Source organism: Microcaecilia unicolor, chromosome 4 (assembly GCF_901765095.1).
Source record: "Microcaecilia unicolor chromosome 4, aMicUni1.1, whole genome shotgun sequence".
Taxonomy (NCBI): Eukaryota; Metazoa; Chordata; class Amphibia; order Gymnophiona; family Siphonopidae; genus Microcaecilia; species Microcaecilia unicolor.
In genome coordinates, this window is record NC_044034.1 from 367412775 (window position 1) to 367429913 (window position 17139).

General features: G+C 50.2%; 1 protein-coding gene across 1 annotated transcript in view; it reads left to right on the forward strand.

Moving 5' to 3' along the window:
* Positions 1-17139, forward strand: part of CFAP47 (cilia and flagella associated protein 47) — a 1083264-nt gene that overhangs the window by 930768 nt on the left and 135357 nt on the right. Inside the window, 1 exon segment of the mRNA XM_030202357.1 lies at positions 14862-15008. Coding sequence (XP_030058217.1) covers positions 14862-15008 — 147 coding nt within the window.

Sequence of the window (17139 nt, forward strand, 5' to 3'; positions counted from 1 at the left end):
CTTAACTGACACCCACTGAGGTGGTGGTAAGGGCTCCCGCACTAACCTGGTGTTAACCGTGCAGCGAGCGGCACTGCCCGATTTCCGTCGGGTACACACCAGTGCTACAAAAATTTGAAATATTTTTGCAGTGCCAGTAATGGCGTGCTCTGGGGTAGTGAACTACTGCCGGGCTGCTGCGGTAGCCTGGCAGTACTTCCTTTTTAGCAAGCAGTGAGAGCCGCTTCGTAAAAGGGCCTTACGTACGTAAGTATTACCACACTGGGACAAACCAAAGGTGCATCAAGCTCAGCATCCTGTTTCCAACAATGGCCAATCGATGTCACAAATACCTGGCAAGATCCCAAAGAAGTTCAATACATTTTATGCTGCTTATCCCAGAAATAAGCAGTGGATTTTCTCTAAGTCATTTTAATAATGGTCTATAGACATTTTCTTTAGGAAGCCGGCCAAACCTTTTTAAAACCCTGCTAAGCTAACTGCCTTTACTACATTCTCTGGCAATGAATTCCAGTGTTTAATTACAAGTTGAGTGAAGAAACATTTTCTCCAATTTGTTTTAAATTTACTACTTTGTAGCTTCATCGCATGCAATCTAGTCCCAGTATTTTTGGAAAGAGTAAACAAACGATTCACGTCTACCCATTCCACTCCACTTACTATTTTATAGACCTTTATCATATCTCCCCACAGCTGCCTTTTCTCCAAGCTGAAGAACCCTAGCCGCTTCAGCCTTTCCTCATAGGGAATTCGTCCCATCCCCTTTATCATTTTCGTCGCCCTTCTCTGCACCTTTTCTAATTCCACTATATCTTTTTTGAGATGTGGCGACCAGAATTGAACACAATATTCGAGGTGTGGTTGCACCATGCAGCGATACAAAGTCATTATAATATCCTCATTTTTGTTTTCCATTCTTTTCCTAATAATACCTAACATTCTATTTGCTTTCTTAGCCGCAGCAGCACACTGAGCAGAGGGTTTCAATGTATCATCAACGATGGCTAGATCCCTTTCATGGTCGGTGACTTTGTATTATGTAGCTGTAATTCAGGTTCCTCTTTCCCACGTGCATCACTTTGCACTTGCTCACATTGAACATCAACTGCCATTTCAACACCCAGTCTCCCAGTCTCGTAAAGTCCTCTTGTAATTTTTCACAATCCTCTTGCGATTTAACCACTTTGAATAACTTTGTGTCATGAGCAAATTTAATTACCTCACTAGTTACTCCCATCTCTAGATCATTTATAAATATGTTAAAAGGCAGCAGTCCCAGTACAGACCCCTGGGGAACCCCACTAACTACCCTTCTCCATTGAGAATACTGACCATTTAACCCTACTCTCTTATTCTATCTTTTAACCTGTTTTTAATCCACAATAGAACACTACCTCCTATCCCATGACTCTCTAATTTCCTCTGGAGTCTTTCATGAGATACTTTGTCAAATGCCTTCTGAAAATCCAGATATATATCAACCGGCTCCCCTTTATCCACGTGTTTGTTCACCCCTTCTAAGAAATGTAGTAGATTGGTGAGGCAAGATTAGTGAAAAGTGTTTGTGTGAAGAGGCTGTTTTGCTATTGCTTGTGAAATGGAAGCATGCGGTGAGCGCTTGCTAATGCGATTTTAAGCAATGTGCCGTTCTAGAATTTCCAACTGTTGACTGAATCCCTCCAATTGAAGTTCAGTGCTGCCTGCAGTTTGTTTATTTATTTATTGTTTTGTTAGCAGTTATCAAATACAATATATAAGCAAAATATCTGATAGGAAATTGGCAATTCAAATATTTCAAATAAACAGTACCATAACAGTAAAGCAGATCATTCAAGTAAAAGGCAGTATCCTAAGATAAGTCAAGAAAATATAGAAGAAATAAAAAAGGACAAAAAAGTCAAGACATTTCTTCCTAGGTTAACCTTGTCAATCGTTTTAGCCTTTACAGTCAACCAGTGAAAATATAATCCTATATCTCAATTACTGTTCTGATTTTGCAATAGCACTCTTAGCTTCCTGAGCCTGTAACATAGTAACATAGTAGATGACGGCAGAAAAAGACCTGCATGGTCCATCCAGTCTGCCCAACAAGACAACTCATGTGTGCTACTTTTTGTGTATACCCTACTTTGATTTGTACCTGTCCTCTTCAGGGCACAGACCGTATAAGTCTGCCCAGCACTATCCCCGCCTCCCAACCACCAGCCCCGTCTCCCACCACCGGCTCTGGCACAGACCGTATAAGTCTGCCCAGCACTATCCCCGCCTCCCAACCACCAGTCCCGTCTCCCACCACCGGCTCTGGCACAGACCGTATAAGTCTGCCCAGCACTATCCCCGCCTCCCACCACCGGCTCTGGCACTGACCGTATAAGTCTGCCCAGTACTATCCCCACCTCCCAACCACCAGTCCCGTCTCCCACCACCGGCTTTGGCACAGACCGTATAAGTCTGCCCAGCACTATCCCCGCCTCCCAACCACCAGCCCCGCCTCCCACCACCGGCTCTGACACAGACCGTATAAGTTTGCCCAGCACTATCCCCACCTCCCAACCACCAGCCCCGCCTCCCTTCAAATTGTGAAGGGACTGAGAAAATATACTTCTTCCCCTGAAATTTCACTTGGAAACTATTTTTTGCAGCTATGCTCGTTTACTGGCAAAGCAGCAACTAAAGTGCGAGATTGTATGCAGGATGTTTATGGTGATGACTGTGTTGTTGATGTGACTACCATGAAATTCCTGGGCAAAAATTTTTTTAAATATTGTGGACCGGGAAGGGCTGATATTTGTGATCAAAAACGAAGTAGACAACGTGACAGCAATGGATGAGTCTCACATGAGAAAAGCTGATGAACTCGCAAAGGACAATCAGAGGATCAGCCAAAGGGAAACTGCTGACACACTTGCCATTTCATAGGAACATGTGGGTTATATTATTGATATTCTTAGATATCGAAAGGTTTGTGCAAGATGGGTTCCCCATATACTGACTGGAGAAATGAAAGCTTTAAGACTTGAAATCTGTCAGCAATTATTGTCCCAATATAGGAATGAAGTTGAGCAATTTCTTCACAACATCATGACAGCTGATGAAACATGTGCTCATCGTTATGAACCAGAAACAAAGCGCCAATCCACAGAGTATCATCCCATCACAAAGGTTCACCTGTGAAGAAGGTTCAAAATACAGCCTTCTGCAGGAAAAATCATGGTTACAGTCTTTTGGGACATGGATGGTGTTGTTCACATGGATTTCTTTGAACCTGATACAACCATCAACTCAGAGCATTACATTGCAACCCTGAGAACTTTGAAAGAATGATTGAGAAGCGTTTGGAAGCACACGAAGGAAATTTTGTTGCCAACATGTCATTGGTAGACCTCATAGTAACGTGGAGGGGCATAATCGAACGGGGGCGCCCATCTCTAAGGATGGCCCCGTAAAGGGCCGTCCCCGACCATATTATCGAAACAAGATGGACGGCCAACTTTCATTTCGAAAATACGGTCGGGGACGGCCAAATCTCAACATTTGGGTCGAACTTAGAGATGGCTGACCTTGGTTTTCACCGATAATGGAAACTAAGGACGCCCATCTGAAAAACGACCAAATCCAAGCAATTTGGTCGTGGGAGGAGCCAGCATTTGTAGTGCAGTGGTCCCCCTGACATGCCAGGACACCAACCGGGCACCCTACGGGGCACTGCAGTGGACTTCAGAAATTGCTCCCAGGTGCATAGCTCCTTTACCTTGTGTGCTAAGCCCCCCCCTCCCCCCCCCCCCCCCCCAGGTCCGCCTGCCTGAAGTACACTGCACGCACTACAACTGCTCCAGGGACCTGTATAGTGCTGCGATGGACCTGAGTATGGCATTTGAGGCTGGCATAGAGGCTGGCAAAAAAGTATTTTTAACCTGTTTTTTTAATGGTGGGAGGGGGTTATTGACCATTGGGGGAGTAAGAAGAGGTCGTCCCCGATTCTCTTCGGTGGTCATCTGCTCAGTTCGGGCATCTTTTCACGGCTTGGTCATGAAAAGAAATGGACCAAGTAAAGTCGGCCAAGTGCTCAGCAGGGCCTACCTTCTTTTTCCATTATTGGCCGAGGACGCCCATCTCCTAATCACGTCCCAGTCCCGCCCCAGTCCTGCCTTTGCTACCCTGCCGACATGCCCCCATGAACTTTGGTCATCCCCGTGACAGAAAGCCGTCAAAGGTGTCAAAAAATCATCTTTCGATTATGCCGATTTGAGCGGCCTTGCGAGAAGGGCGCCCATCTCCCGATTTGTGTCGAAAGATGGGCGCCCTTCTCTTTCGAAAATGAGCTGGATAGTAACATAGTAAATGATGGCAGATAAAGACCTGTACAGTCCACCCAGTCTGCCCAACAAGATAAATTCATTTTACAAGGTATGTGATACTTTATACCTGAGTTTGATTTGTCCTTGCCATTCTCAGGGCGTAGACCGTAGAAGTCTGCCCAGTACTGTTCTTGTACTAAGTTCTGAAGCTAACATCGAAGCCCCTTAAAATTTACAGTCCAGCCCATCCCTATCTATTCAGTCACAATCAGAGCGTAGACCGTAGAAGTCTGCCCAGCTCCCGTTTTGTTTGCAATTACTGGCATCGCCACCCAATCTCCGCTAAGATTTCACGGAACCATTCCTTCTAAACAGGATTCCTTTGTGTTTATCCCACGCATGTTTGAATTCCATTACCGTTTTCATCTCCACCACCTCCCGCGGGAGGGCATTCCAGCACCTCATACAGCATGAAACACCACAGAGGCAATTTAATTTAATATATTTATTGGTACACTTGATTGTACACCCTTAGTCACCTAACTAATTGATCCTGGTTAGGCGACTAAGGGGTCCTTTTACAAAGATATGCCGAAAAATGGCCTGCACTGGTGTAGACACGTGTATTGGACGCGCGCAGGTCTATTTTTCAGTGCACCTGCAAAAAAGGGCTTTCTTTTGGCCAAAAATGGACGTGCGGCAAAATAAAAATTGGCGCATGTCCATTTTGGGCCTGAGACCTAGCGGTAAGGTTTCACGTGTTAACCGTGCGGTAATGGTCTACGTACGTACAGTGCCAATTATTTTTATTTATTTATTTGTTACATTTATACCCCACATTTTCCCACCTATTTGCAGGCTCAGTGTGGCTTACAAAGTACCGTAAAGGCGTTTGCCATTCCGGTTGATAACAAATACAAGATTGTGTTGTGGTCAAATGAGATAGAGGTGAATCAGGCGTCAAAGGGTTGAGGGAAAGAGGATGGTAGATTGTCCAGTTCGATCTTTGATTATGTTGTGTTGCAGGGTGTGGGGATTTATGTTGGATCGATGGGATAAGCTTTTTTGAAGAGTTGGGTTTTTAATGACTTCCTGAAGTTTAGTCCATTCCATAGTTGTGCGCTTATGTAGGAGAAGCTAGATGCATAAGTTGTTTTGTACTTTGCAGTTTGGGTAATGTAGGTTTAGATATGAACGTGCTGATCTGAGTCTGTTTCTGGTTGGTAGATCTATTTGGTCTGTCGTGTATTATGGGACTACGCTGTAGATGATTTTGAAACAGGCTTATTTTCAAAGCACTTTGGGAGGCTAAGTTCCATAGGTTTCTATGGAACTTTGGGAGGCTAAGTGCTTTGAAAATATGCCTCGTGGACCAATATGCAGATTTTGAAGATGATCCGTATAGCCCGGTTACCGCCGCACGCCAGAAAATTTCCAGCGTGCTTAGTGGATGCGCATAAAAAATGAAATTACTGCCCGAGCCACGCAGTAGCCAGGTGGTAGTTCAAAATTGACATGCGTAGGACACATGTAGGCGCCTACGTGGCTTAGTAAAATCTTAGTTATTGCTGAAAGGAGGGGAGGAAAAGGTAGAAGAGAATAGGGAGGGTAGACAGAGAGACAGTTACACACCAGAGCCAAAGGAAGCAGAGAAAAGAAGATGGGTCTCACAGCCTTACCCCATCCACCGTACAGCCTAGACTTAGCGTCATGCAATTTCCAGCTTTTTCCAAAATTGAAGGAATTCCTTCCGGGGCTTCTGTTTGACTTGAATGAAGAGGTGGAAAGGACTGTGAGCAAATGGTTGAAGAGACAAGATGTTCATTTCTTTCATGATAGCTTTTAAAAACTTGTCCATCATTGACAGAAATGTGTGGCGAATGGTAGAGACTATGTAGAAAAGTAAATGCATGTAATAAAAGAGAAGTTTCATGCATTATTTTCATTAAAACATAAATTATGTAGGTGGAGACGTTACTTTTCATTCAACCCTCGTACACTACCTCTACACAATATTTATAGTGAAAGTATGATGCAATTCAATGCCAAGAAATGCAAAGTGATGCACTTAGGAAATAGAAATCCACGGGAGACGTATGTGTTAGGCAGCGAGAGTCTGATAGGTACGGACGGGGAGAGGGATCTTAGGGTGATAGTATCTGAGGATTTGAAGGCGATGAAACAGTGTGACAAGGCGGTGGCTGTATCTAGAAGGTTGTCGGGCTGTATAGAGAGAGGTGTGACCAGCAGAAGAAAGGGGGTGTTGATGCCCCTGTATAAGTCGTTGGTGAGGCCCCACCTGGAGTATTGTGTTCAGTTTTGGAGGCCGTATCTTGTTAAGGATGTAAAAAGAATTGAAGCGGTGCAAAGAAAAGCTACGAGAATGGTATGGGATTTGCGTTACAAGACGTATGAGGAGAGACTTGCTGAACTAAATATGTATACTCTGGAGGAAAGGAGAAACAGGGTGATATGATACAGACGTTCAAATATTTGAAAGGTATTAATCCGCAAACTAATCTTTTCTGGAGATGGGAAGGTGGTAGAACGAGAGGACATGAAATGAGATTGAAGGGGGGCAGACTCAAGAAAAATGTCAGGAAGTATTTTTTCACGGAGAGAGTAGTGGATGCTTGGAATGCCCTCCCGCGGGAGGTGGTGGAAATGAAAACGGTAATGGAATTCAAACATGCGTGGGATAAGCATAAAGGAATCCTGTGCCGAAGGAATGGATCCTCAGGAGTTTAGTCAAGATCGGGAGGCGGGGCTGGTGGTTGGGAGGCGGGGATAGTGCTGGGCAGACTTATACGGTCTATGCCAGAGCTGGTGGTGGGAGGAGGGGCTGGTGGTTGGGAGGCGGGGATAGTGCTGGGCAGACTTATACGGTCTGTGCCCTGAAGAGCACAGGTACAAATCAAAGTAGGGTATACACAAAAAGCAGCAAATATGAGTTATCTTGTTGGGCAGACTGGAAAACTCTTTTTATTGGAAAAAACTAAAAACAAATAACATACAAATCAAAAACAAGCCCCTAGCTATACACAGTCCTCCTATCTATGTACACACCCTCCCCTCCTCAATACTACAGTGGAAACTGTGTATTAGAAAAACCCAAGAAAAAAAAACCGGACATGCAAATCAAACCCCAGGCTCCTAGCTAGACATGGTCTGCCTATCTATGTACACCCCCTCCTCAATAATACAATGGATCAACCCCCCCCCCCCCCCCCCGACCCCCCACAACCCCTTCAGACAACTGGCACACAATCCCCTGGGAAGCATGTCCCCTCATGGTGGCTTAAGCCTCACGTGTCTCCACCACCTCGAAGCCACCCCCACCCCTTTTTCCACCCTTTCCCACTTTGCCGCTTCCTGCACCGCCCTTACCACATCCCAGCTGACTACCTCCGCCGGCCGGACCTCCTGGTACAGGGACACCCTGCAGCGCGCCATCCAGAGGCAGTACCGCAATATCACCGAAATCAGAAAGCGTGTTACCGGATCCCCGCGTCCCCCTCCACCCTCTGGGCCGTACACCCAGTCCGCATAGCTGTAGTTGCGGAAACTGGGGATCTGCAGCAACGAGGAAACCCGGTCAGAGACCTGGACTGTAAATGGGCACCTCACCAGGAAATGCTCCATCGTCTCTTCAGTTCCAGCACATTCCTCCCGTGGGCACCCTCTATCCCGCACATTGCGATATTTCAAATTTCCTCGGACGTACAGTCTACCGTGAAAGGACAGCCACGCCAGGTCTTTATACTTCACCGGGATGCGGTTCGAAGCAATCAACCGTAACCCCTGCTGCATCCGTGGGGCCGGCGCGTCCCTCAGCGCCAGAGGAGCTGAGAACACCTGCGCCCGTACTCTGTCCATCCAGACCCCCCGTTGTCCTGCCTTCACCTCCCCCACCGTCAGCCCCCACACCCTCACCAATTTCACTAGGGTCTTGCAATAACTCACCCCCCCCGGGGCCCCCCTTCGCAGTGCCACTACCCTCCCCCCCTCCCGCCATAGGTCCCAATATCTCGGCCACCACTGCAGGACACTCCTAGCCCACCCCGGTGGCTCCCGCCCTACCGCCCTCCCCAGATTGAACTGCAGGAACAAAGCGCTGAAAAACAGGACTGGGTTTATCATGCCCACCCCCCCCTCCCTCCTAGGCAGATAGGTAACATTCCGTTTTACCGGATTCGTCCTGTTGCCCCAGAGCAGCCGGAAGAACACCCCATACAAGGCCGCGTACTGGCTCTCCGGCAGCAAGCAGATGTAACTGACGAACAGAAACAAAGGAACTAAGTGTGCCTTGATGAGCTGTACCCGCTCCCCCATGGTCATTTTCCACCCCTTCCATCTATCCACCCTCCCCTTCACTTCTTGGAGACACCTATCCCAGTTGTAGAGCCTATAATCCCCCTTCTCGAAATATATTCCCAAGACCCGTATACGTTCCACAGCTGTAGGAAACCTACCTCCCAACTCAAATTGCAGCCCCTGATCCCCAACCCACAGGCTATTGGACTTTTGAAAATTGACCTGCGACGCTGTTGCCTGCGAGTATTCCTGGATCAGGTTCTGCAATCTACCTCCCTCCCTCTGGTCCGCTACCCACACTGTAACGTCATCTGCATACGCCACGACCCTTAACTGGTTATTGTCCCCCACCTCCACCCCTTCCAGCCCCTCCGCCCCCCCCCTTCTCCAGCCGTCTTATAAAAGGGTCGATGGCGTATGCATACAACAGCGGGCTGAGTGGGCACCCCTGTCGGACCCCTGCCCCTACCTCAAACCCCTGCCCTCTCCACCCGTTAACCAGGGGGAAACACCCCGCATGCCGATAAAGTAGCTGTAATTGCTCTATCCAGCCCTTCGGAAACCCATAGCGCTCCAAAATGCTCCATAGGACACCCCACTGCACTCTATCAAACGCTTTTTCCTGGTCGAGTGTTACCAACAGCCTACCATGCCCTCCCACTCTACTGCGTTCTACCCCCTCCCGCACCCACGCTGCCGCTTCCAAGACCCCTCTCCCTTTAACCCCACATGCTTGTGAGGCTGCCAGCAAATCCCCAGACACCTGCCTCATTCTCTGGAATAGCATTCGCGCAAAAATTTTCCGATCTGTATTAAGCAGTGCTATAGGCCGCCAGTTGGCCAGCATCGCCGGGTCCTTCCCCTTACTTAGTAGGATAAGAGCCGCCTCCGTCAGGGACCTAGGCAAGGAACCCTCCAACTGGGCTGCCCCCCATACCCTCACCAGGATCGGCACCAGCTGCTCCTTAAAGGCCTGGTAGAACTCAGTTGTTAGCCCATCCGGCCCCGGCGAAGTCTTCCTGTGGAGCGCCCCGATGGCTTCCTCCACCTCCTGTTCTGTCCACGGGTTCAAGAGGGCCTGAAGCTGGGGTCCCCCGTGACCTATCCCCGGGGTTTCTTCCACATAACACTCCATCTGCTCTATATCAATCTGCTGGGCTGAAAGGAACGCCGCAAAGTGGTCCCTCACTGCCCCCAGAATCCCCTCCCTGGTGTCCTGCAGGACCCCCTGTGCGTCCCGTACCCCCTCCATCACCCTGCGCGCCCTCCGCTCCCGGCAGCATGCGAAGGGGTCCGGGCTACACATTTTCCCGAAGTCCCGCTCGTACACCAAGGAGGTGTAGCGGTTGTACTGTACCTGTTCCAGGAGTGCTTGGAGATCATGTATTTCTTCCTCCCTCCCCCCTTGTGAAATCAGTGTGTCCCTCTTTTTCTTTATCGCCATGCCCAACTTTGTCCTTTCCCTCCCCTCCCTTCTCGCCTGTCTGAGAAAGAATCCCCGCGTTCGTCTTTTCACTGTATCCCACCACTCCCCCAATGACTGAAATGCCCCCTGCACTGACACCTGATCTTCCAAAAACCGGCGGTACTCCTCCCGCACCTGCTCGCTACCTAACCACTTTAAATTTAGTCGCCATAGCCCCCTCCCTGGCCTCTGCGCTGCCGCCCCCCCCACCTGAAGGAGGACCATGTGGTGGTCTGAAAAGTCCACGTCCACGGTTCGTGGACCCCCCAGACAAACCCCCTTCTTTACCAGGAATCTATCGATTCTACTTTTACACTGCCCTCGAAAGAACGTGAACCCCTCCTGTTCCTCACAGAAGGCCACATGCGCGTCTACCAGCTCCGCCTCCCGCATGATCCCTGCCAGCCTCACCCCGTCATAGCCCACCTGTACCGATCGTCCCCCACTATCCTTTTTCCGCAATATGGTGTTAAAATCTCCCCCCCAGACTACTTGGCGCGAAGTGTATAGGTAGGGCTTGATCTTCCCAAAGAGGAGCACCCTTTCCTTCTTGCTTTGGGGCCCATACACATTCACCACCCTCAGTGCTCTATCCTCCCAAATCGCATCCACAACAAGACATCTCCCCACCCCCAGCTCCACCACTCGCTGAATATTCACCCGGTGGGACTTAAATAAGATCCCCACCCCACCATACCTCTCCCCCGCCCAACCCCCACACCGAGGGACCCCACTTCCAGGCCCGCCTTGCCCGCCTGATCACCTCAATGGACCGCAGCCGAGTCTCCTGGAGCAGGAAGCAATCTGCTTGGACCCTCGCGAACCAGTCATACGCTAAACCCTGCTTCTTCGGAGAGGCGATGCTGGCCACATTCAGCGTGGCAAATGTCAACACTAAGCCTGCCATCCTCATTGCGAGTCACGGGTCTGCTCACTCCCAACTTCTTTCCTTATCTCCTGGGATACCCCCTTCTTACCCTGAAGCAGGTCCTCTGCTATGCGGTCTACATCATCCCCTGCCACATCCCCCTCCCCCCCCTGCAGCCGTCCTGTCTGCACCTTACCCCCACCTCCCCCTTTCTTCCTTCCTTTCTTCTTTGCTCTATCCGGACCCACCCCCTGATCCCTCCCTCTCCCCTCTTCACCCCCACCCCCTACCTCCTCCACCGAGTCCTCCACCTCCCCCAAGTCCTCCAAGTCCTCCAGATCCTCCTCTAGCTCCACTCTGTCCCCCCAAGCCTGCACTTGGGCCTTCACCACCTGCCCAGCCCCCTCAGCTTTCCTCTTACTCCCCTTTCCCCTCCCTCCCTCCCTTCCCTCTTCCTCCTCCCTCACCCCTCCCCCTTCCCCCAGAGCCTTCCCGCCCTTCTTCCTACCACCAGTACCCTCCTCCAGTGCTTCCTCATATTTCCGTTTGCCCTCTCCAATCCCCCCTGCCGCCCCCTCTTCCTCCATTAACTCCACCTCTTCTCCTTCCCCCTGTTCTTCCTCCTCCCTCCCAACCTCCCTATCCTCCTCCTCCTCCTCCAACACCTGAAATCTGTTCCCCCCCCTCTTCCCCTGCAGCGACCCCTCCCTGCCCACCCCTAGTTTCCCCCCCCTCCGAAACTTCCCTTTCCTCTGTGGCACTTGTACCCACTCCCCCTCTCCCCCCTGCTCCACTCCTGACCCAGCCCCCTGCCGCCCCCCCTCCTGCATCCCCTCCTTCTCCCCCCCTTGCCCCTCCCTGCCTATCACCCCCTGCCCTATCCCCTCCTCCATTACCCCCCCTCCCCGTCCCTTCCCCCACATATCCCACTCGTTATGGGCCGCCCTAGGGCAGTTCCGATATGCATGGCCTAACCCGCCGCAGAGGTTGCACCTGATCGCGGTGCAGTCCTCTGTGGCATGCTGATCCCCGCATCTTCCACACTTTACCACTGGGCATGACATGCTGAAGTGCCTAAACGAACCACATCTGAAGCACTGCCGCGGCTGCCCCTTGTAAAAGCACAGTATCCTGTCACGACCGATAAAGGCAGCCGAAGGAATGTGCTGGACCACATGGCTCTCCTGTCTCAATTTGACCAGGGCTCCCCAACCTCCTGCCCAAACCCTGCTTGGATCCGGTAACTTTGTAAGTGGGGATCTCAGCTCCGCGTACCTCTGTAGCCAGTAGGCTAAATCTGCCCCAGAGATAGACTCATTTCTCACGAGCAGGGTGATCTGCACCAGGTCCGGCTTGCTGACTGGAATGGCCCTGAGGTCCCGCCACTCCCCCTTTCCCCTCACCCCCTCGTACCTTTCCCAGAATATTTCCATCCCCCTCTGGGTCATGAAGCTCAAGTCATATTCTGGGATGTTGATGGGGTGTATACACGCGTAAAGTCCTCGGGTATAAACCCATCCCCATCACCAGCCTCAAGACCCGATCCCTGGAGGGCATTGCCCCCTCCCCTATCCATTTGAGCTGTACCACATTTCGCCGCTTAGGCAGCTGTCCACCCCCTGTCCCCGCTCCCCCCCAACCCCTCCCTGGGCCCTCAAAACCACCCGATCTCCCCCCCTCCCTCCTTCCCCCTCCCTGGACTACTGCCGCAAAGGACTTGGACCCCAGCCCCCACCGCCCCCCCTCCACACTTGTTCCAGCCCTTCCCTCTGCCTCCCCCCCCTTCTGTCCCTCTGCCCCTCCCCTCATCCCTCTCCCTTCCTCAATATCCACCGCCCCCTCCCCCTCCCGTTGTCCCCCGTCCCCTTCCCTCTCAGACAAACATCCAGCAACGTCCATAGTCAGTTCTGCGGCTTGGGCTGCCTCCAACTGATTGTCCTGCCCATCTCCACTTCCTGGCACGTCCCTGCTCGTCCCTGCCACTGCAGGCTCCAGCCTCTGGGCTAATCGCCTCCTCTCCTCTGTCTCCTGGCGATACTCTGGCACCTGCCCAGTCAGGTCTGCAGCTGGCGATACCAGACTCCCTGCTCGCTCTGCCCCCGAACTCCCTCCAACCTCCGGCACCAGGGGCGAAGCCTCCGGAACTCCGCCGCTCCCCTTGGCTCCTCGCTCCCAGCCGTCCTGCTGGCAGGTCTGCTCCACCACCCGCTGCACATCTGTTAGACTTGCCATGTCCACTTCTGTAGTCAACGAAAGTCTCTCAACAATCGGGTTACTTCCCCCTTGCTTCTGGTGCAGTCCCTCCTGCGTTCTCCCAATGGCTGGCGCTTCCCGGGGGCATGGCTTGTCTGTTCCTGATTCCGCCACAGGCTGGCTGTTAGCACCCCCCGATTTCACCTCTTGTAATGGACAGCTGGTCAAATGAGCTCCCAGCTGCTGCCCGCTCCTATTCCTCTCTCTCCGACCCCTCTCCTGTAAACCGCCAGCTACTCCATGCTCAGGGAAGACCTCCCCTGCTCCCGGACTTCGTGGGCGGGGCTTCTCCAGATGCCATGCTGCTTCGGTTTCCACTTCAGTCATTGCAGACCCGGCCAAAAATACCGGAGTCTGCCTCTGCTGACCCTTTTCCAACAGGGCCTCCTTCACGGCAACTGTCTCTGCTGTTTGCACAACTGCAGGTAAGCCCTCTGAGACTTCGACCACCACCTCTGTAGAAAACAGGCTGCTACCTGCGTCTCCCTCTGCTGCCTCCATTATCTGGAGTTTTGAAAAGTTACTGAGTTCTGTCCTCCCCTCCACAGGTAGGATCTCTACTCCAGCCCCCACCTCAGAGCCATGTCCTGCCGCTGCCTCCTTATCCTCTGGCTGCTGGGTAAGTGCTCTGGACTGTGTTGCCAACTGTCTCATGTATTTTAAAGTGGGGTCACCTCTGAACCCAGACAACTCTTTTGAGTCTAATGCTGCTGAAGACACTGAAGCTTGCTGCAACTGTAGTGTTCCTGAACCCCCAGACTGTGGTATTGAAGCCATCCTTTCTCGGTTAACATAGAGCTCCCTCAAAGGATTCACAGAGCCCTTTTTTAAACAGTTCAACAAGTGTTCTTTTTTCCCCAACAACTTTGATATCCGGGCTTCCTCTTTAACATACATTTGTCTGTGCTCCGCTGGGGCAAATTTACACATAGTTCTTGCCATTTTCAGACGTTTTCCTAGCTCCACTACTTCTTTTTCCACCAGCTTAATTCGTCTTACAATATTTACCACACTACTTGCTGGATCATCAGGGTCATAGCTCACTTCAAGGAACTCCTCATCTGACGATCCACTCTCCTCACTCTCACTCTCAGCTGCCTCCAGCAAAGGCTTCTGGCAAACTTCCATCGCCTCTTCCTTCTCCCTTCCTTGGAAGCGCCCTTCTGGGGCCTGTACTATCTTCCTCCCCCCTCCACTGTCTTCTCGCTTACCTTCCGCAAGCTGGGCCATGGAGGGGGAAATGCTCTGATGGCCTCCACTGGGCTGCTTCTCCCTTCGGTCCACTGGACTCCTTTCCCTTCTCCCGGTAGTCAAACCAGGGAGAGAGCCACTCCTTTCGGCCTTCTGGTCCCGGGCCCCAGGAGGCCCCATAGCCTGGGACTTTCCTGAGGCCTTCTCCCCAGGGACCCTCCTCATCTTTGGGGAGGGAGCTAGGTCTCACTCCCTTTCCACTGGAAGTCAGCAGAGCTCTCTAAAACACCTCCTTCCTCCTCAGCAGACTGGATGGACCGTGCAGGTCTTTTTCTGCCGTCATCTACTATGTTACTATGTTAACTCAAAAATCATAAGAAAGGCCGTGAATGAAACGTACTTTGAAAATGTCCCCATACTAGACTTCCAAAATAATTCATATTTATTAAGTGCATTCCTTTTCTTCCTACAGTTGTAATATCCGGCCAAGCCAGAATCCGAGTTGAGGAGAGGATGCAAGTACAGCTGACTGGTTCAGTTCCTGGGCAGGCATCTGCATATCCCCCCAGAAATAAGGCGTTTGGGGATGGCATCCAGGATGAAATTCAAGTCACTGAAGGTAAGATACCTGCACATTATACTAAACTGATCCTATTGTTAATGTAGATGCAAAATATGAAAACCTTAAGGGCCTTGTTTACTAAGGTGCGTTAGTGTTTTTAGTGCACGCTAACCATGTGGGCGCCTATAGGGATATTGTAGGCAGTACATGGTTAATGCGTGTTAAAAACATTAACGTGCCTGTAACGTGGCTTAGTAAACATGCCAGAAGAAAACCATTATTAAAATGGACTTGGGGAAAACCACTGCTTCTTTCTAGGATAAGAGGCATAAAATGTATTGTTCTTTTTTTCGGATCTCGCCAGGTATTTGTAACCTGGATTAGCCACTGTCGGAAACAGGATGCTGGGCTTGATGGGCCTTTGATCTGTCCTAGTATGGCAATACCTATGTACTTAAAGGAAACTAAGATGGGACGTACATTGAAGACAGACGTCCAACAGCATTAGAAGGATTTAGAATATCGTAGTATTTTATATATAGTACACAGACAGTAATCTCTCACTCTTTCTATAGGTATACATGATATGCATAGGTGCACTAAGAAATATGTGCACGGATATATATAAATGCGCACAAGTGTATACATCCGTATACAAAGAGTGAGAGATTATTGTCTGTGTACTATATATAAAATACATATGTTCAATATATCGCGCAGACATAATTTGTTTATATGCTCTTTATGTCCAATCTTTACAGTGTACTTATTTTCTAATTGTTTTGTTCAATTATTTCCAAGGTACTGTAGACATATTTGATGCAAATTTTTTTCCGGCTCTAACATACCATTTTATGATTTACCATAAGAGTATCTTATGAGTAACACACATATAAATGTTGTGTGTTTTTGTATAGCAACTTCTGTTACTTCTGTAACACCAAACGTCAATTCTCCTCTCATTTCCACTATCCATGATATATTGTAAGCCACATTGAGCCTGCAAAGAGGTGGGATAATGTGGGATACAAATGTAATAAATAATAATAATAAAATAATAATATACTTACTTTTTTATCTGTTTTTTATCTGCATATTTATATATGTTTTTGGATTATCATATTATCTTATTAGTCTTTATCTTGTAATATTTTTCATTATAAATTGTTTTAGCTTTTTATATTTAAGTTTTGCATCCTCAGGAGCTTAGCCGAAATTGGGTGGCAGAGCCGGTGGGGGGAAGAGGGGTTGGTGGTTGGGAGGCGAGGATAGTGGTGGGCAGACTTATATGGTCTGCCAGAGCCGGTGGTGGGAGGCGGGGCTGGTGGTTGGGAGGCGGGGATAGTGCTGGGCAGACTTATACGGTCTGTGCCAGAGCCGGTGGTGGGAGGCGGGGCTGGTGGTTGGGAGGCGGGGATAGTGCTGGGCAGACTTATACGGTCTGTGCCAGAACCGGTGGTGGGAGGCGGGACTGGTGGTTGGGAGGAGGGGATAGTGCTGGGCAGACTTATACGGTCTGTGCCAGAACCGGTGGTGGGAGGCGGGGCTGGTGGTTGGGAGGCGGGGATAGTGCTGGGCAGACTTTTACGGTCTGTGCCAGAGCCGGTGGTGGGAGGCGGGGCTGGTGGTTGGGAGGCGGGGATAGTGCTGGGCAGACTTATACGGTCTGTGCCAGAGCCGGTGGTGGGAGACGGGACTGGTGTTGGGAGGCGGGGATGGTGCTGGGCAGACTTATACGGTCTGTACCCTGAAAAAGACAGGTACAAATCAAGGTAAGGTATACACATATGAGTTTATCTTGTTGGGCAGACTGGATGGACCGTGCAGGTCTTTTTCTGCTGTCATCTACTATGTTACTATCCAGCTTATAATCGAACGAGAAAAACGCCCAAGTTCCGACCTAAATCGGGAGATGGGCGTTTTTCTCACAAAAACAAATAAAGCGGTATAATCGAAAGCCGAACTTTGGACGCTTTCAACTGCACTCCGTCGCGGATGCGGACAAAGTTGACGGGGGCGTGTCGGAGGCGTGGTGAAGGCGGAACTGGGGCGTGGTTATCACCCGAACAGAGATGGGCGCCTTTCGCCGATAATGGATGCGTTTGTAGCTAGAATTTAGGGCAGTTTTCCTGGACCCTGTTTTTCCACGAATAAGGCCCCCAAAAGTGCCCTAAATGACCAGATGACC